At 40.8% G+C, this 20,488-nt stretch overlaps 1 protein-coding gene across 12 annotated transcripts in view; it reads right to left on the bottom strand.

The window, feature by feature from the left end:
* The window catches only part of FARS2 (phenylalanyl-tRNA synthetase 2, mitochondrial), a 245,622-nt gene that overhangs the window by 154,164 nt on the left and 70,970 nt on the right, over positions 1-20,488 (bottom strand). For 11 of the 12 annotated variants that reach the window (XM_062617816.1, XM_062617818.1, XM_062617811.1 and 8 more), the window contains one exon: positions 16,145-16,276. The exons of the other annotated variant lie outside the window; for it this stretch is intronic. In XM_062617816.1, the coding sequence (XP_062473800.1) occupies positions 16,145-16,276 (132 nt within the window). The remainder of the gene's footprint in view (positions 1-16,144; positions 16,277-20,488) is intronic. 12 annotated transcript variants of the gene reach the window in all.

The raw sequence follows: 20,488 nt of genomic DNA, 5'->3' as shown, positions 1-20,488 counted from the left end.
CCCTTGTCCGGTCACTACAGTCCCTCATGAAGAGTCCCTCCCCAGCATCCCTATAGGCCCCCTTCAGATACTGGAAGGCTGCTATGAGGTCTCCACGCAGCCTTCTCTTCTCCATGCTGAACAGCCCCAACTTTCTCAGCCTGTCTTCCTACGGGAGGAGTTCCAGTCCCCTGATCATCCTCATGGCCCTCCTCTGGACTTGTTCCAACAGTTCCATGTCCTTTTTATGTTGAGGACACCAGAACTGCACACAATACTCCAGGTGAGGTCTCATGAGAGCAGAGCAGAGGGGCAGGATCACCTCCTTCGACCTGCTGGTCACGCTCCTTCTGATGCAGCTCAGGATACGGTTGGCTTTCTGGGCCGCGAGCGCACACTGAAGCCGGCTCATGTTCATTTTCTCATCAACCAACACCCCCAAGTCCTTTTCCACAGGGCTGCTCTGAATCTCTTCTCTGCCCAACCTGTAGCTGTGCCTGGGATTGCTCTGACCCAGGTGTAGGACCTTGCACTTGGCATGGTTAAACTTCATGAGGTTGGCATCAGCTCACCTCACAAGCATGTCAAGGTCCCTCTGGATGTCATTCCTTCCCTCCAGGGTATCAACCAAACCACACAGCTTGGTGTCATCGGCAAACTTGCTGAGGGCACACTCCATCCCACTGTCCCTGTCACTGACAAAGATGTTGAACAAGACTGTTCCCAACACCGATCCCTGAGGGACACCACTCGTTACTGGTCTCCAGCCAGACATTGAGCCATTGACCACAACTCTTTGTGTGCGGCCATCCAGCCAGTTCTTTATCCACCAAGGGGTCCATCCATCAAATTGATGTCTCTCCAATTTAGAGACAAGGATGTCGTGTGGGACAGTGTCGAACGCTTTACACAAGTCCAGGTAGATGACATCCACTGCTCTGCCCCTGTCCATCAGTTCTGTAGCCCCATCATAGAAGGCCACCAAATTGGTCAGGCAGGATTTCCCCTTAGTGAAGCCATGCTGGCTGTCACCAAGCACCGTGTTGATTTTCATGTGCCTTAGCATGCCTTCCAGGAGAATCCGCTCACAGATTTTCCCAGGCACGGAGGTGAGACTGACTGGTCTGTAATTCCCCGGGTCATCCATTTTCCCCTTCTTGAAAATGGGGGTTATATTTCCCTTTTTCCAGTGATCAGGATCTTCACCTGACTGCCATGATTTTTCAAATATGATGGACAGTGGCTTAGCAACTTCATTTGCCAGCTCCTTCAGGACCTGTGAATGGATTTCATCAGGTCCCATGGACTTGTGCACGTTCAGGTTCTTAAGACAGTCTCGAACCAGATCCTCTCCTACAGTAGGCCTAAAGTCTTCATTCTCACAGTCCCTGCATCTGTCTTCCAAGACCTGGGTGGTGTGGTCAAAGCATTTGCCAGTGAAGATTGAGGCGAAGGTGTTAAGAACCTCAGCCTTCTCCAAACCCAGGGTAGCCAGTTCTCCTGATAGCTTCCTGAGGGGGCTCACGTTGTCCCTAGTCTGTCTTTTATTTGCAATATAATTATAGAATCCCTTCCTGTTATCTTTCACATCCCTAGCAAAGTTTAACCCTAACTGGGCCTTAGCTTTCCTAACCTGGTTCCTAGCTTCACAGACAACATCCCTGCATTCTTCCCAGGCTGACTGTCCTTGCTTCCACCTTTTATAAGCCTCTTTTTTTCCCTCTAAGCTTCCTTCAGCAGCTCCTTATCCATCCAAGGAGGTCTCCTGTCCCTCTTGCTGCACTTCCTTCTAGTTGGGATGCAACATTCCTGAGCTTGTAGCAGCTTATCTTTGAATATCAACCAACAGTCTTGGGCCCCCCTGCCCTCTAGGGCTATATCCCATGGAACCTTACTAAGCAGGCTCCTGAAGAGGCCAAAGTCTGCACTCTTGAAGTCCAGGGCACTGAGCTTGCTGTGTACTCTTCTCACTGCGCTGACGATATGACAGTTGACAGTGAGTGAGGAGTTTTCAGTAAGGTATGACTCCACTACAGGAAGCTGCAAGCCTAGTATGGCTAAGGAAGAGTAAAAGAAGAATGCAAGGTCTTTGGAGAATATACTTCTTTCAAGCCACCAGACTTTAGAGTTTACCTTGAGGTTTTTCAGTTGGCATGTCCTTAAAAGAACAAACCCCCAAACTCTAACTGGTTCAGTAAAAAAGAAACCCAAAAAAACCAACCCCAAAATCAAAAAAAAGGCAGTGTGATTCCTCAAACCTTTGCTCTGTTCCAGTTACAGCTGGTACATCTTAAATCTCAGCTGTCGAAAAACAGCTACTGCATAGTTGTTATTATTCCCCATTTGCATCAGTGCTCGTAATACAGCAATTTACTCTAACCCCCCTTAGCCTCGCCATGACTCCTCATCATGCTTTTCTGCTCTTCCAGAGAAGACTTCAGCTTTCATGACACACCTCTGCAGACATGACAAGCAACTCCATATATTGGATTAACCAAACTAAAACTGTTATTCTACAAGAACACGCTGGGAGTTGAGCAAGAAAAACAAAGCCAATGGACCAGGTCGCAGGCCTTCAACAGAGGTCTTCAGTCACCTGACAAACACCTTTCCTGTTCAAGGCATGGGTCCAGAACAAAGAGTAAAGCAAGGCCTGGGGCAAATCCTAGCCCTCCAAATTCAGTGTCTCACACAGGACTTCCACAGGTAGTACAGCACGAAGCTGATGAGGTCATGCAGGCATCTCCGCTGCTGTCACACTTCCTTGACACAGTTTCCTCAGCTGTGGTTTGAAAAACATCTTGGGATTGTCCTTCAGCTGCCAGTATACTTGCTGCAATTACTTTCTTTTGCTACAAAGCCTTTATGAGTTTGGTCTCTGGGGAGTCCAGGAAGGCCCTGCCAGCTCTGTATTGCACAAACATGTAGAACACTGAAGAAATTACAGATTCAGTGTCCCTTAGCTCACCTTCCTTAAACTCCACCTGTGAACTATATAGTCACAGAGCTTTTCCCTAACTTACGGTGTACACACTTTTTCTTCAAGCTCCATAAGAAGAGAGATAATGAAAGGGAGATGGGAGTAAAGCAGCAAAAGGTCACTGTAGGCGAGCTCTAGTCTTCAAATTCGAGCTTTTCAAGGAAAGAGTTGCTGATTTTCTCTTCCTGCAGAGTATCATAAGGCAGCAAGGAGGTCATTGTAGGGGAACACAGGCTTTTTCGAAGTTGAGCCTTTCAAGGAACGAATTAATGATTTTCTCTTACTCCTGAGTACCATACCTGCAGGTCTGATGAAAAGCACAGAAGAGGCTGTCTGCTGAAAATAAGTGAAGTAAAGGATCTGCATTTTTGGATGATTGTGACTTTGTTTCCGTTTATAGGAATGATTATGTTAATTTAGTCTACAATGCCAACCTGATCTCGTATTCTGGGCATACCTGCTGCAAGCGGCTGCTGCTCCTTCCCTTCCCCTGAACAGTTTTAATCCTGGTGGCCAATTTGATGAAGAACACCAGAAGGGTGTGTTGTGTTGGCTGATGACTGTTAAAAAAGTTTGATCTAATTACTGACCCGTGAAGAAGAGGCAAGAATGTGAGACCATTCTCTGTCCAACATTAGAAATGCCACAGAGGTCTATAGGAAGTGACTGGCTGCACAACTCCTGCAACTGGCTCCTAAACTTGGTTTAGAATGACACAAATTTCCATCTGTCTCAACTTTTAATTGCACTCCATTTTTGTTTTAAATACTTCTGTCTTAAAAGTATTGGGTAGAAAACTCTAGGGCAACGTCAGTGCTTATGAATGGTCTAACATAATAAAAAAAAAAAAAAAACCAAAACAAAACCAAAATCAGTTACCAGCCATGTGTATGTAAACATTATGCCCAATGATGACCTTGCATACTCCTCTACAGTTCCTCTCGTGTTTTTAAGACATAGTGCATCTGTGACAGTCACAAATATGGCAAACAGAACTACTGATGGGGCACCACAAAAATTAGTTGGTTTTCTTTTTACTGAGTTTACAGTTATATGGAGTGCTTCATTCTCTCCATCACAGGATGTACAGGTTTGCTTCTACTGAGATAATTTTGTATTGATTAATGTAGAGAAACAGAAATAGCACAAATTACACTTTTTTTGAGCTAGAAGCAATTCCACTCAGCATCACCTGCTGCCAAAACAAAGCAGCAGCTTGCTCCTTGCAGCCCATAGGGCCACATTGAAAGACACCCAGATACTCACCAGTGCATCACTCATCACCTGGGTACTATTATAAAACCACACAAGTGGCACAGAACAACTTTGGAAATCTGCAGAGGATGCTACAACATTTTTCTAATGACTTCTTCTGCTCCTCCAATCAGCCACATGCAGAACATGGCAAATGCTTATGCCCAGTCTGCTCCACTTCACTATCGATGTGTGAAAGCTGACTGCAATGTAGGCACAATAACTTTTGTTTAAAACTACTGTACAATTAAATGCACCTTCAGATGGCTTAAATGAACTCCAGCTTCCTGTTCTGAAGAGGCTCTAGTAAATGCTCATTTTCTTTGTTCCTATTGCTCATGTGCCTACGATGTGCAAGAGCTGCAATCCATCTGTTACTAAACCTCCCCTCAACACAGCCAGAACCTTACACTGCAAGAAACTGTACAAATAAATAAATAACCACAACAGGGGAGACACAGGACAAGTGCCCCTGGTGAGCAGAGTACCCTAGGAAATACAGCCTCTCCTTTTTAAGACAAGCTGCCAACATTTAGTAAATAAATAAAAATGGAAGCAGTAAGTGCCAGTGCAGTAGTTTTCCTTTCTAAGATCACCTGCTTTTCTTCACTAAGAAAGCATTTTAGCACTTGTAAAAGTAATTCTGCCTGTCTTGATTGTGTGTGCTCGCTTTGGCAGGTGTAGAATTAATTTTCTTCACAGCAGCTAGTACGGGACTGTGTTTTGGATCAGTGCTGGTAACTCGGGGATGTTTTTCTTATTGGTGAGCAGCGCTTGCACAGAGCCAAGGCCTTTTCTGCTCCTTATCGCACTCCACCAGTGAGCAGGCTGTGGGTGCACAAGCAGTTGGCAGGGGACACAGCTGGGACAGCTGAACCCCAGTGACCGAAAGGATATGACCTGTATGGAGTCATGCTCAGCCTATAAAGCTGGGGGAATAAGAAGGGGATGTTTGGAGTGATGGTGTTCGTCTTCCCAAGTAACCGTTACATGTGATGGAGCCCTGCTGTCCTGGAGGTGGCTGCCTGCTGATGGGAAGTAGTGAAGGAATTCCCTATTCTGCTTTGCTTGCCTGCATGGTTTTTGCTTTAGCTTTTAAACTGTCCTTATCTCAACCCATGAGTCTTCTTACTTTTACTATTTTGATTCTCCCTGCCATCCCACTGGGGGAGAGTGAGTGAGCAGTTGTGCAGGCTTAGATGCCAGCTGGGGTTAAACCACAACATTGTGATATGATAGTTTCTAATATAGTAGCAGAGGTATCTTGGCAATTATAATTTCTGCTGTGACTCATGCAGTAGTATTGTATTAAGAATCTATTTCCCTGAGCTGAAAAAAGGAGTCCAAGTCAGGAATTTAACTTTGACTGTCATTTTTGGAACATACTAAGCAAACCTGAACTAACATGAGAAAGGGTTTTCTTCACATTACTTATTCTTTTGGAATAATTCATTAGCTAAAGACGTCTCAACCCATACAGTCTAACATGAAGTCCTAACTGGAGTCTCTTGCCTTATTTAAATGGATTCTGCTAACTCTTCTACTGTCATAATCCCCACTGCTATTTTGCATCAATCATTATTCTCAAAGAAAAGTCAGTAAATCCACTTTTTTTTTTTCTTTTTTTAACAGAAAAAGCTCTGAATTTCAATGCCAGTGACATTCTCTGTCATTAGCATAAATAAGACAGGTACTTTTGAACGAGTGACTCAAACTTCAGGACTGGAAGAAATATTTTTCTGTTACTTTTTTCCTGTCTCCTCATAATTTTAAGGTAAAGAAGAAACAAAAGTTATTGCTCATTGCAGGGTGAGGAGCTGAAGAACTCTAAAACTGTAGCCACCAGCTTATGGCTTTTTGTACAGTGTTTTTTTATTTCTTTTTTATTTCTTGATAAAGTCAACATTTTGACCCAGAGAATACAGAATTTGCCAAAGTTTTCAAATACACAGCTAAAGTTTTTAAGTAATCCAAATGGCCTCAAAAGCAAGGAAGCAAAAAGCCCTTCTGGTCTCCACTCTCCATTTGGCCAAAAAGAAAACAGGTACGAGATAACTTCCATGGTTACCTCTTAAATTCCATTCTTGTTACATACAAAAGGTTCCTGTGACTCAGCCAGAATATTTAGGATCGAACGTATTAGTGATGCTCACCACATAGTCATCAGAATACGTAATTTATGGCATCCGTTCTGTTCAGGAAAAAGGAGACATTGCTTTAATATCTATTAGTAATCTATCACTGTTGTTTACATGGAGGAAAAGTGCTAATAAAGGCTGGCATTTTTCCCTGATTCATTTCAGGTACAACAGCAGATCCTGCTCAAAACTGGCTGGTACACTGCCTGGAACGGGCTGTCTCCTCTCCATAGCTGTGCTGTTGATGCCTTCCAGCAGCCCGGAGGTGCCAAACCTGTACCAGACTCTTTCCTTCCTTCTGGAAACATGATCACAGCATAATCACCTCCTTCTGAACACCTTTTTATTCATGTGTTGCTGGTTTTATCCCCTGTACTGCTCACAGACACTGCCCGTTAATGAATGCTGAACAGGAAAGTAAATACAGGTATCGGAAGATGAAGCCCAAGCAAAACTGAAGCGATGTTATTCTTTGTAACACGAGCCAAAACAGCACCACTGGAGCCGACTTACATACTTTTACAAAGCTAGAGTTTATAATAACGTGAAAGGTTATTCTGTTGGCAGACAATAACAACAGAGAAGCAGTGGCCAAACTCCGGCTCTTGAGCCGTTCTGTGTTTGCCTACATGCAATTCAAACAAAGATCCCCAGCCAAGGCTCACCCGCATGGTCAACAGCAGATCAGTATGCACTGGCACACTGACAGCTGGGCAATCCAATCCTTTCAGCCTCCAGCCAAAATGAGCTATGAGAGGCTGGTGCCACTGGCTCAGCCTGGACTGCTGCCACAACCGGGCCATCATCACCAGAAGGCTGTCGCTCCCCCTCAACCATGCAAAACACTTGGATTCCCCTTCCCAACTCTCGTTGCCCTCTGAAGATGTGCACCTCATGACTCAGCTGGAGACTCTGATAAATGGTATGGAGTTGGGAAGGCTGTCCACCCATACACTACTACTGCTTTGTTATTTTCTTAACAAAACAGCGTGTGTTTAGCCTCCAGCAGTCATGCAGGAAACCTACATTCGCTCATTCCTCTCACCAACTAGAAATCTGAAGGACAAGAAGTGATGCACAATAGAAACATCTTAAACAAAACCTCCTGCCCAGAAATGTGAAATCAAGTTTGTGTTTGCAATCAAGCAAAGAGAAATACTTCCCAGAATGCTTGATCTAATCTCAGCTGAACTGAAACTATCTTAACTAAGCTTTGTGTAGCAGAGTCAAAAACAGCTAGAGACACGCCTGGAAAATCTATGCTCCACCCTCAGCTGGGTAGTCCTGATAAATGTCCTGGGAACAGCAGAAATTAATATTGCAACACAGTGTAAAAACCCGCAGGGTATCCCAGCCTGATGAGGAATTATATTAGGCTCCTGGCTGATGAAAACCATTCAGCATTCATCAAATATCAGTGTAGTAATTCAATAGTTTTATTTAGCTGTATTTTCATTTGCATAAATAAAGCCAAGGGAGACACCTTCTCTGTGCTATAAATTGTTGCTCTTCAAGGTTTTTGAGAGTATCACTTTCTTTTACTTGAGAGCTGCTTAATAAACTACATCCATTGTTATTAAGCCTTGTGTGGTGCTCTAGTCCTCCTGCTAGATCCCAAGGAGACAGATCACAGTGAATTACTAAACCTTTAATTTACTTTTGATTAAAAAAAAAAATAAAGGGAAGGAGAGAAAACAGATCCACATAGGTAAACTGCTTCAAAGGCAATTAAGAGCTTTGGAAGATGCAAATGCACATTCTCTCACCTCTTTTTTTCCCTTTTTTTTAGGTTCCATGTGGGCTAAAATCAGCCTCACATATGCTTGGGGAAGCTTTCATTCACTGGATGGAAAGATGTGCCATGCACCTGTCAGTCAACCAACCAGTCTTGCTGGCTTTAAGGTTAGTGTTAAATTGAGTTAACCCTTTTTCACAGGCATTTTTTGCAGGAGAAAATGAAGCACGAAGACAAAGTAGTTTCCTAAACTGTAAAGATAAGGAACATATATTCCAACTAAAAATGTAGACTTGCACCATGAAAGGGAAATTATCCTCTAAATCCATTGACAGTACTAGTCTAATACTCAGCTGGCAAAATCATATGGGGCCACGAAATCAAATAGCCATCTAAGTTCTATAACAGCTACTTACTTCAAGATTCAATCCTGCACTTATTCTACCACAAAATTCTCCTGCAAACAAGTAACACATTTCCTAGAAATAGGTGCAATAGAATTGTCATTAAATGGAATACTTTATTTATTCATTCTACACAAACACATACAGATTGGGAGTAAACGTCTATTAATTCTTTTGAAAAACACCAACTCTAACATACATACTGAGTCTGTCAAAAGTAATAAAATCAGAGAAAGCAACATTTCAAAAACATTCAAAACCTTTGGGCTCCTTCTGGATGAAAAATTTGATGAAAAAACAGTTTTAAAAATAGAGCTATAAATGAAGTAGAAGACAACAGGCAAATTATCTTGACAAGGAAAAGGGGAAGGGCAGAAGAAAAGATAACTTTATAATACGACACACACATCAGACCTGGTGGTGTAGCCATAGGTAACAGAACAAGAGAAAAAAAAAAAGCCCAAATGAAACAATGTGCCTCACCTCTATGCAACTTATTTCTGTGTTTTGGCTTACTTATCACAGCAAGACCAAGACTTCCTTCCAGGCAGTTCAAAAGGACCCAAACAAAAATCAAACCCAAAATGCAGGAAATAAACTCTTAATTTCTTCTTTTAGTGGGATGAAAGGAGATAGAAGAAATAGCTTTTCTATACAAGAAACACCCCAATTTAAAAATACTTGCTCTTTAGAATCTTTAACCTCTGAAGTCCTGAGAGTCTGGATCTAATCCTCCCAAAACTTCAAGCACCAGCTATGGCCTAGCTCCCATGTAAACATGTAGCAGTGCTGTATCTGTTCTCTTTGCTGGACAGGGATGCCCAGCAAACAAACATTCACCTAGATTTGCAGTCACAAAGGAGTTTGGTAGTAATGGCTAATCTGAAGATACTGAGAAGCGGATAACCTTTCCGCTGTCTCTGCCTATGGGCGATTCCTTTACTGCCAGGATGAGTGGTAGCTAACTAAGGACAGGCACTTGACACCCTCCCTTCCCCCACATATCTGGGCTATTCAACTAACCATTCAAAGGTTAAAAGTCAAGCACATGCTTATCTATTTTGCTGGTAGCTGCCCAGCTGACTACAATCACAGATCCTCTCCTTGTACAGGCGAGATCACCACAGACTTTTTAGGGAAAAGCAGGTCTTCTGCCCTATTACTCTCCTACTGGTCAGCATTGCCTTAGGTCCACACATCTCTGGATGTGCCCTGCACATATATTTGTGGGTATCTATATGAAATGTTGCAGAATACAACATAAAAAAAAAAAGAAAATCATCACATCTTTCTCTAAAAGCTCACAACTACACACCAGCTCCACGTTTGAGTGGTCAAAGCAAAATTTCAGTGTCCGTCAGCTCAACAGAGTGTCTCTCAAATTAGCCAGTTGTGACAATCATTTTTTCTGTTTGCACCATATGTGTATGTGTAGAAAACCACACATACAAAAATAAAGATTTGTCTCACTATTTTAATACACACACACATATATATATGTATATGCAAATGTAAATCACTAGAATGAATTGAGATGAAGGTGACCCAGGAGCTCAGATTCAACTCCAGTTTCTGCCACATGCAACCTCTGAGACCTTTGGGAAGTCACTGAAACTCAGATGCTTCCTAATTCCCCATTAATTTCATTTAATCTGAGACATTGTCTCTTTGTGGGATACTTAACCTTCAGGTACCTGCCTAAATTAGGAGACCAGGCTCCCCCTGCAGCCAGTCATAGGAAAGAGGCTGCCCAACAGTATGATAAAGAAAACAAGCTCCATATGTTCAAAACATAACTGGAAGAACTTCTTTCACTACTGAGTGTAAAAGGAGCGTGGGAAAGCTAACTTTAACTAAGGCAGCTAAAGTCTTTGTCTACAGTGTGCGTGTATGTGTCAGCCTCCTGTGCACTTCAGTTCCAGCCCATAAAAGAGGATGACAACATTTCACTACCTCATAATAGTCTTGGCAAAATAAACACTGGAAAGGCTGGGAGACCTCAAGGTACTGTGGTGATGTAGTCACACAGGAGACAGACTGTGACCTAAAAAGAACAGATTTTAACCCCTGGAAGGGAAGCTGTGAAGCTTATGCAGCAAATCTGAATCACTTTGGATGTACTACGTGGGTAGAACCAGCCCATCCAACAGTTTTATCTCATGTTCTTGGGAGGCCCCAGGTGCTCAAGACACCAATACTTCTGTAACTTTAATTTCACCTTGAAGACCTGCATGAATGCATTTTAAATGCATTATATTTAGCCTCATACACGATATCCATATAGACACATACAGTGTTAACTATTTCAGGATCCCCACAGAGAGCTGTTAGCATAGACAGAACATGCCTCAGCATACTATTTAAGTCACATGCACCATCTGCTCCAACATTTTAATGTAATATACCAGGCAAGAGCTGAGCAGGAAAAAAACTGCTAGATGAAAGATATTAAATTTCTCCTTCCCCCAAACACCCCCAGATGCTTGATATATGAACCTAGCTTACCCATAATTAATATTTAAGAACATATTCATAAATGTAGGGAAAAAACCCACCACCAGCAAAAACACAAGACAAAAATACCCCAAAACAAGCACACATAAAAAAACCACAAACATGCACAAAAGAAATAGAGTCTTGTGTCTGCAAGGTTACATTGACATAATTTTCCTCTTAACTACTAACATGCTGCCCATGGAGAACTGTCTAAACTAATAATCCTTCTGCCAAAACCAAAACGAAAAGGAGTGGACAGGTTAAGAACTTAAAATTGCTACTTCCCTTCAGGCAGCAGTTTTGATGACCTTTAGTAAGTGACTAAAGAAAAATCTACTTAGCGTGTCATTGAAGCCAAACAAGTTGTGCGTGTTAAGTCTTGTATTTGGCTGAAGGTGGCAGCCCTGGGCTAAGTACAACTCAAATTCTGGAAGTAAGTCTTGCATCTGATCTGTAAAGGGGCTTCCAAATGGTAAAGACTTACATTTCAAGAATCAGGTTTCACCAAGGAGTACACTCATGACAAATAACCTTCCACCTTTTAAAACAAGAGGAATGACTTGCAGAAGTAATGACAAATTCCTTTTGCCATGTTTAATTGCTCATGAAGAGGATTAGACAAGGTTAGCAATTTTTGCTTCGTTAGAAGTACCCACCAAATTAACAAGAAACACAGTACTAGGAAAATGACCCTTGCTATAATTTCAGGCTATTACACACAAGTGGAAGACCAAGACTGCCCAGCAACTTACAAAGCTGTAATTGTATGCAAGCCTCTGACAAAATGTTCCCTCCATAGCCTTACAGAAAACCCAGCTCTTGCTCATTTCCTTCATACCATAACAATCTCCTACTACTCATGCTAAAAAGCTGAAATTCCCTCTTCCAAACCCCTACACCACACTGTGTGTGTTGTCTGGTGGTTGGTTTTTGTTTTGTTTTGCTTTGTTTTAAATGATTGGGGTTTACAGCCTCTTGATTTTGGAGTAAACTTTAGTCCAGTTTTGTTGCTTCCGTCCCCAGGTAACATTCTGCAACACTGAGCACTGAGAACATTGCCATTGATTTCAATCAGCAAAGGATCACACCCTAACTGCTTTCAATTTCGCAGTTACTAAGCAACACTATGTGATTGCAGGCTCCAAGTAAGCAACGTCCTGTATTCAAAGGCTTGAATCCTATAACTCCATAACTGACCTGGAAACTTCAGCACCTACTAATGAACACCAGCTTTGCAAATCTGGGATTACAGACTCTTGAAGCACAGAAATAAGTATATCTTATGTGCTGTTAATTGATGTTAGATCTACCGAACCATAAAATTTCCTTGTATCCTTATCTTGGACCTAAAACTAAGAGCACTTGCTACTACACTTTAAAGTTTCTATATTTTTTCCAGGGTTAACCAGAATAAAAATCTTTTTTTCTTTATATCAAAATCCATAGATAACATTCCTATTAAAATTACATATTCAGGTATACTTCAAGATGAAAAACAAAGCACACGAAACTGGAATTTTAAACAGTACAGTATGTTAGATTTTATACTTCTTATTGAATATTGATTATAACAGTAAATATCTATCTTACATTATACCAAATAATTGCTCTAGTTTAGAACCAGCAGCCTTAGGGGAACATGTAACAATTCCTTACAATTTAGTGTGTTTGCAGTAGTGCCCATTTTTCCAACAATTATATAAAAACACTGTCATAGGGTATATTTTTTTTTTTTTAATAGCATCTATCACTGTTACTGAATAACACCATATTCTCAGTTTTGTTAGCAGTAGTAGACTTTCCTGAACACAAACAACTCTCACAAAATACTCAGTACTGGATCATTCCCACTACCCAGTGAATTACTAGGAATGAAGCTGGCTGTCCCTCCTTGGGCAAATCTTGATCTTATTTAACATTTTAAGAATGCAAAATTTCAAGAGTGAGATAAGCATGTTGGAATTCCACATACAATAAGGCTGCAATAAAAAATGCTGGTTGGTTCTGTTCCCCCCCTCTATCTTGGTTCTTCATCATACCTGTGGCTGTGGAGATGCATGCCAGAAATAATTAGAAATCTAGTTTGTTAAGAAGCATGGGGAAGGGGTGGAAGGGGGGAGGAGGAAGGGAAGTGTAGAGAGAGAAGAGGAAAAGAGAATCATAGAGACTCTTCAGAGACCTCAAAAGATAAAAAGAACAGAATAAGAAAGCCAGTGATGAAGAGTACTATCATTGCATTTAAACATATTTGACATTTTTTCCCCTATAACTGACACATTTCTATTTACACATACTAAGTATCTGCATCCTGTTATATTAAAAAGCAGTTGAAATAAAAGAAAGGCTCCCTCCATAAGGCGGCATCAGAAAAATTTGATAGGATATTGTTGTTCAGAAAGTAACAACAAATTTAATGCTGATTGCATGGGGCATTAAAGCTACAATAGAATTCTTCACTCAAGACAAAAAAATCTTAATATGATCAGTCAATACCATCAAAGTTTGCTGCATGAGGAGGTTAACCTCCAAAGAGCTATAGTGAGGTTATTTTATACAAGGGAGTCATCATTGTAGTCCAATAGAAACTTCAATCAACCTAAAATACCAGCTATTTCCAGCTTATGTCCTGGCCCCTTCACAGCATAGGCCGTGATTTTTCACTCCTCCAGAAAGTTTCTTCAGTTATTCTGCATTTTTATTGTGTTTCATATAGATTCATATATGAATATATCTCTTCAACAACCAAGAAAAGAAAACCACAACCAACCACCTCCACCAAACCATCAAACCTGTGCTGAAGCATCGTGACTGTTTAAATTATAATCACCACAGATAACGATGCATATCCAGCTTCTACTTTGAGTGACTGGTTTTGATTGCCTCACAAGCCAGTCTTTTGTATTCAATCAATAACATACAAACAAAAGGACTTAAGAATTTTGAAGTAAAAGCTCTCTTCCTTTCTCTTAGGTAAATATTGTTTTATGGAAGGAAAAGCTTGGGCAGGCTTTGGAAGGTAGTTGAGTTCTGCTATGCAGAAGATAAAAAAAAAAGCAAAAAAAAGAAGAAGTTATGAAATAAAATGTTCACCTCCATTCTGGACTCGTGGAATTTTGAATTTTGGACAAAAGCAGCTTGCTGCCATAACACACTCAAAAACCACTAAAAAATTTATGGGATAGTAACAGCAAACTTGGCTTCACCAGAAGTAGATGCAAACTGGCATGCCAGGAAACCTACTGGGGTTTTTAATCATTGCAAAAGAGGATTAAAAAAAGAATACTCAAAGGAGTAGTAGGCATGGAAGACTGATGTTTGACTCCTTACCTGACTGAAAATGAGCTACCTTGTCCTTATTGTTACTTTGATCCAAATAAACTAATCATTAGCCAACATAAGTATTAGCCATATTTCATCACTTGTGGTAAACAATCCAGTGCTTCAATAAAATCACAATGAGATGCATTAGACTCAGCTTTTGTAGCCAATTGTTTTTGCAGAGTTACTGGAGGGAGCAAAAAACCAAAACTCTGTCTACACAAGGTGCAACTCTCTCTAAAAGAAGTGAAAAATAATTGGCATTTCCACAACTAAGGTTGTACACACTGAAAGTATGTTGCTAATAAATAATCTTTTATTATTTGCTTGTTTGTTTTAATAATACAAGTCTAAAAGTCATTCAAAAGCTAGACTTGTGACTAAATTCTCGCAGGGTAAGAATTACAATGAAAAGTCAGGACAGTTGTGGTGCAGAAGGGATATAATGCACCATAATTCAGAAAAAGAGGTGACATATAGTAAACTGGAAACTTTGACTGCTGTAGAAACCACTGGTGTTTCATGTACATTCATTCACATACACACAAATGCATACACTAACTGTTTTGAGGCCACAGTTTAGGTCTCCTCACACATGTTAAAAGTAACCTAAATATAAGAATTGAGCAACATAAAAGATTATCAAGAAGAAAGCCTCAGCACTGGTGTGTCATATCTGATGCAATTAAAATTACACAGTAGCCTTTCACTTCTGAGGTTGACCAGAAGCTGTATTATATTTACTACAACACGAACATAATAACCTGAGAAAGAATGTTAGCATAAACTATTAACCCACTGCGGAATAACTCTGGAAGAGGATATCTTTCAAAAAGAAAAATGGTCTCATTAAAACAGATGAAGGCTTTGAGAAAAAGCTGTGCCAAAGAACTGGGACCAAAATTGCACCACTCATAGACACCATACTTGGACTTGAACAGAAAGAATTCAGAGCACATGAAAAATACAACAAAAGCTTAGGAAACCAATAAAAAAAGGAGTACAACCTGGCTATCTGAAAGCACGCTTGTGAGAATTAAACAGATCATATTCCAAAAGGTTCCCATACCTAATTAATAGTACTAGAAGACACTGAACAACAGAGATTTTAACATATGCAGTCTGCCCTGTCCTTACAAAGAATTGCCTATTCTCAGCTAATAAAACACAAACATACAAAATTTTCTATATACAAATAATCAGAAAAATCCCCCACTGATTCTCCTCTCCTCCTTTTGCTCTGTAATAATTCCAATTAAAATAAGTTATTCTGTTCTTCATGCAGTTTACAACCTCATAAACAACCTGAGGAGAAAAGAAATAAAACGAAAGCAAAGAGCAACCTACCATTTAGCCAGTGACCAAATAGGCATATACAAGATACTACATTCTTCCTTCTATGCTTTACAGATAAAGGAGCACTCTGATATTCCAAGAATCAGGGGATGTTATTTGCTTATGATACTTTAAAATTGAGTGTGAATGAACTTTGCATCTCTTAGAAGGAAAAAAAAACAACAAAACAACAAAAAACACCCCTAAAACCAAACACACCTTAATTTGTCAGTTTCTCTTTTAAAGCTGACATCTGTCTGTCTCCTTACTGCTCAAAAGAAAAGGCGAGCTTTCTGCTTGCAGGCTTCAGATCACTCGCTCAATTGCTACCCTCAAATCCCAGCGTGCAAGGGCTGCATTCCACCTAAGGACTATTTGTGGTGGCTGCCACGAACAGAGATGTCTGCGCTCACCAGGGGAGAAAGGGGCATTTCAGACTGTGAAGCTGATTGCACTGGAAGTGTTTGCCAACAGAGATGTCAATGAAGTAAAGGGGTTTCAATACCTGAGTTAACTAGCTGTTGCTCCATGACCCCGCAGCCCAGGACCTCCATCCATTCTCCCTGGAAGTTGATCTCCATCTCAAAGGAAGGGTGAGTAAACGGAAAGTAGCAGTCTACCCATCTGACTTGCAGTCCTGCAGCAGTGTTTAAAAAATAAATAAAAATGAAGGGTGTATGGTTAAAAGCCATCCCCCCAACCATCTGTAAAACTTGCCCTTCAACTAATGACACCGGTTACCACAATCCTGAGAAAATAAATAGCAAACAAACTAATTCACAACACTTGCGCAAGGCGATAAATCTTAAAACTTGTGGGAAAAAATGATCATGTCTTTTCTAATATAAAAAACGCTTTGTGCAATTCAAGCACCCTTTGAAACCAAATCAATCATTTGTCAAACTCTAGCAACCACCTGGCATCATAAAAAAATGAGGCAAGATCATGGAAAGCCAGTAATTCCGTTATTCTTTGTACTAGGAAATGACTAACTACTCATAGCAAAAGCCAAGTCTTTAATTTTTACTTAGTATTTTAGGGATCAATTAGGCAAGTAATTTTTTCATCAGAACCTATTTAAAATACAAAGCTATTCCTTCTGTATATGTTTAAATATGGAAGTTAAAAAACAGATACTAACACACACAAATAGAAATACATATAGACAGAGTTGTACATTATTAAGATATGCTATATACCAACACACATGGAGTATTCTGGACCCATGATACAAGATTTTAACGTTATGTGGATGTTACATGTAAGAGATGGGTAATTCTCCCTCCTCTCCAGCTCAGCACCACCACAAGTACCACTGCACAAAGAAAGGAAACCCCTGACATTTCAGAGCACCAGAGACAGAAGAGGACAAAGTTTAGAGTGCCACCAAAGACACTCTATCAAACATCATTATATTTGATGAGTTCTAGTTCTTGTAATAATTTAAACCAGCTTTGTTTTGTTAAATAATTTTTTCTAGTCATTAGGTGTCTGGAAAAAATGTCTCAGAAACATGAACAGTAAAAACTCAAAGAAGAATTGAACTGCAAATGCTGGGAGTTAATGCCTTAACCCCAAGAAGCCCATCTTTCCCTTCAGTTAGGCCAAATGCTAATCAGCACATTAGGATCATTAACAACCAGGCAGGTCCAGTTTTGAAATCAAGGGGCATAGCAAAGGTTGCTTGGGTGATGGTAACTGTTAACACTCCTGGTGTGATTTCCAGGCTTTGAGTTTGTTTTGTACAAGGAACTTAAACCATGAAATTGCATGATTTACACTGAGAGGTTTTAAAATATTTTCTGTATACTCAATGATTAATTTCCTTCGATTACTTCTGAAACATTAAATATGGCTACAGAAATTGAAACAGTAAGTTACCACAAAAGCAGACATACATAGCCAAAATCTAAAATACCTAATAGTTCCAGGGAACTTTTCTGGATGCTATGAACTTCCAGATGGAGAGGCAGGTTTCAAACACACACATCGGTACTTCTACATCTTTTCTCTTAAAAATCAACCTCAGGAAGTTATATGAATGATAAAAAAGTGTTTTGGTAATTTTACACACAGAACTCATAAACCCGGAAGCATTAGCAATTACATTATTCCTAACTGTGCTGTGTCTTACAGCAATCACTTTATTGCTTTTTTGTTTGCATAACAAGAAAAGACTACACACATGAAAAAACTCCTGTGTGTACAACAGTATAGTGTGCAGAACAGATTTTTTAATTTCCCAGTCCTGGTATAAATGCATTTTTAATCCTAGGGCTGCACAACTCTGCATTCACTGCAAAGCCACGTACATATAAAGTATCTTCATTTAGCCTGCAAAATTTGCAACTGCAGCAAGAATGACATTGAATATTCAAGTAGTTCCATGTTCAGTAACAACATTTGGATGATGGTTTCTTTTTAATCCTATGCTTACTTCAAAATGAAGCTCTGGGAAAGAAAGGATTTCTCTGGTTTTTGTTCTTAATTAAAATAAGCTTTAAAAAGTAAAAAAATGAATTTAAAGCTCTTTTTAATTTTGAATTTTAATGCATATTAAGTACTTAAGAAGAATTTGTTTTAAATGTAAATAAGCAAAACAAAAAAAATCTGAATAAAGCAAATCAAATTCACAATGAAGAATCAACTCTCACCTTCTTTCTGTTCTCTGAATTAATAGTTAATACCATATACCACAATAATTTTATTCATACAGTAGCCAAGACAATTGGGAATACCTCTGTAGTTTACATTCAAGTGTTCTTTCAGACTTTTGGCTCTGGAAGACTTTACTGAAAAGCAGGGGGTGCTCAACCTTAAGCAAGATTAAGCTTTCCAACTGCATTTCTATAGATTGTCACAGAATAAGTGGGTACATTTATTATTTATATACAAAATACTGTCTCGGTGCTCAATATATTCCCAAGGAATAAAGGACATAGCTCACACTTGGCAAATTGAACCACTAAAGACTTAAAAGGATTACAAAGATGAGTCTTTCTGTAGTACTATATAATTTACCTGATAAGGCTGAATTTATTTCTTCATGTACAACCTATGAAATGCCGACAAAAATTATATTTTCTAGAAATCTTAGGAGGCCAAGAGATGCGTATCCGTCTTAAAACACAGAGGGTCTTAAAAGAGCACAGTGCCAAATCAAACCAAACACTTATCTCTACATGCAAACTCAGTGATTTCCCTAGTTCAAAGAGATGATTTTTTATTAGCAGAGGACACTTGCTCATTTCACAGCTTCACAGTGCTCACAGGAATCCTCCCAGTAGGTACACCTCCATTAGTAACTGTGGTGGGTTGACCCTGGCTGGACACCAGGTGCCCACCAAAGCCCCTCTGTCACTCACCTCCTCAACTGGATGGAGGACAGCAAACACAATGAAAGGCTCATGGGGCCAGATAAGGACAGGAAGAGCTCACTCACTCACCAGTTACTGTCACGGGCAAAACAGGCTGGAGCTGGGGAAAGTATTTAATTTATTACTGATCAAGTCAGAGCACAGTAATGAGAAAACAAAAACTAAACCTTAAACCACCTTCCCCCCACCTCCCTTCTTCCCGGGCTGAACTTCACTGCCAATTTCTCTGCCTTCTCCCCCCACAGCAGCACAGGGCAAAAAGGAATGCGGGCTGAAGTCTGTTCATCACACTTTGTGCCTGCCACTCCTTCCTCCTCAGGGGGAGGACTCCTCACACTCTTCCCCTGCTCGTGTCAGGTCCCTCCTATGACAGACACTCCTCCATGAACTGCTCCAGCGTGAGTCCTTCCCATGGGCTGCAGTTCTTCATTAACTGCTCCAGTGTGGGTCCCTTCCATGGGTGCAGTCCTTCAGGAACAGACTGCTCCATGCGGGTCCCCTGTGGGATCACAAGTCCTGCAGCAAACCTGCTCCAGCATTGGCTCCTCTCTCCACGGGCCGCATGTCCTGCCATGAGCCTTCTCCAGCGTGGGCTTCCCATGGGGTCACAGCCTCTTTTGGGCATCTCCCTGCTTCAGCGCAGGGTCCTCCATGGGCTGGTGGACCTGCTCCTCCATGGACCACCATGGGCTGCAGGGGACCGCCTGCCACAGCAGGGAAATCTGCTTTGGTGCCTGGAGCATCTCCTCCCCTCCTTCACTGACCTTGTGACAGTCTGCAGAGATGTTTCTCTCTCATATTCTCCCTCCTCTCTTCTGACTGCTGCTAGTGTTGTATAATTTTCTTTTTTCCCTTCTTAAATGCATTATCCCAGAGGCATTACCACTGTCACTGATGGCCAGCGGTGTGGGTCCATCTTGGAGCCACTGGAGGCAGGGGAAACTTCTGGCAGCTTCTCACAGAAGCCACCCCTGTAGCCCCTCTGCTATCAAAACCTTGCCATGCAAACCTGATACAGCAACTTACATGTCACATCTCCAATGATTAAGAAAGACGTGAACAGTCAATATTATTCCTCAGAACTGAATCTGTTTAAGGAATTGGTCGTAGCCTGCACTCAAAAGTAATGGTGTTATCAGATACAAAGCTAAGCAAATGCTACCCTAAATGAATCTCATCATGAGAAAGGCTTGACCAAAGGCACTAAAAAAGAAAGGAGGAAAAAATAACCCCAAACAACAAACCCCACCACACACACACATTAAAGCAGCCTATTGCTATTCTACAGCACAGAAGCAACAAAGCCAGAGGCACAGATGGCCTACACTGACCAGAAATTCTCTTTGTTGCTGTGAGGATTAGTTTCAGTATGGGAGAAACTGGGAGAGGGTTGCAGGGCAGGTGCTGGGGAGCACATAAGGTTATCAAGCCATGGCCACTTGAGGGGTGTGTTGATTTGTAAGTACTCGGCA

This window comes from Pezoporus occidentalis, unplaced genomic scaffold, assembly GCF_034315485.1.
Source record: "Pezoporus occidentalis ecotype Australia unplaced genomic scaffold, CSIRO_AGI_Poc_V1 ctg2, whole genome shotgun sequence".
Classification (NCBI taxonomy): Eukaryota; Metazoa; Chordata; class Aves; order Psittaciformes; family Psittacidae; genus Pezoporus; species Pezoporus occidentalis.
Note: the sequence above shows the minus strand (reverse complement) of the source record. Positions and strands in the feature narration are given on the sequence as shown.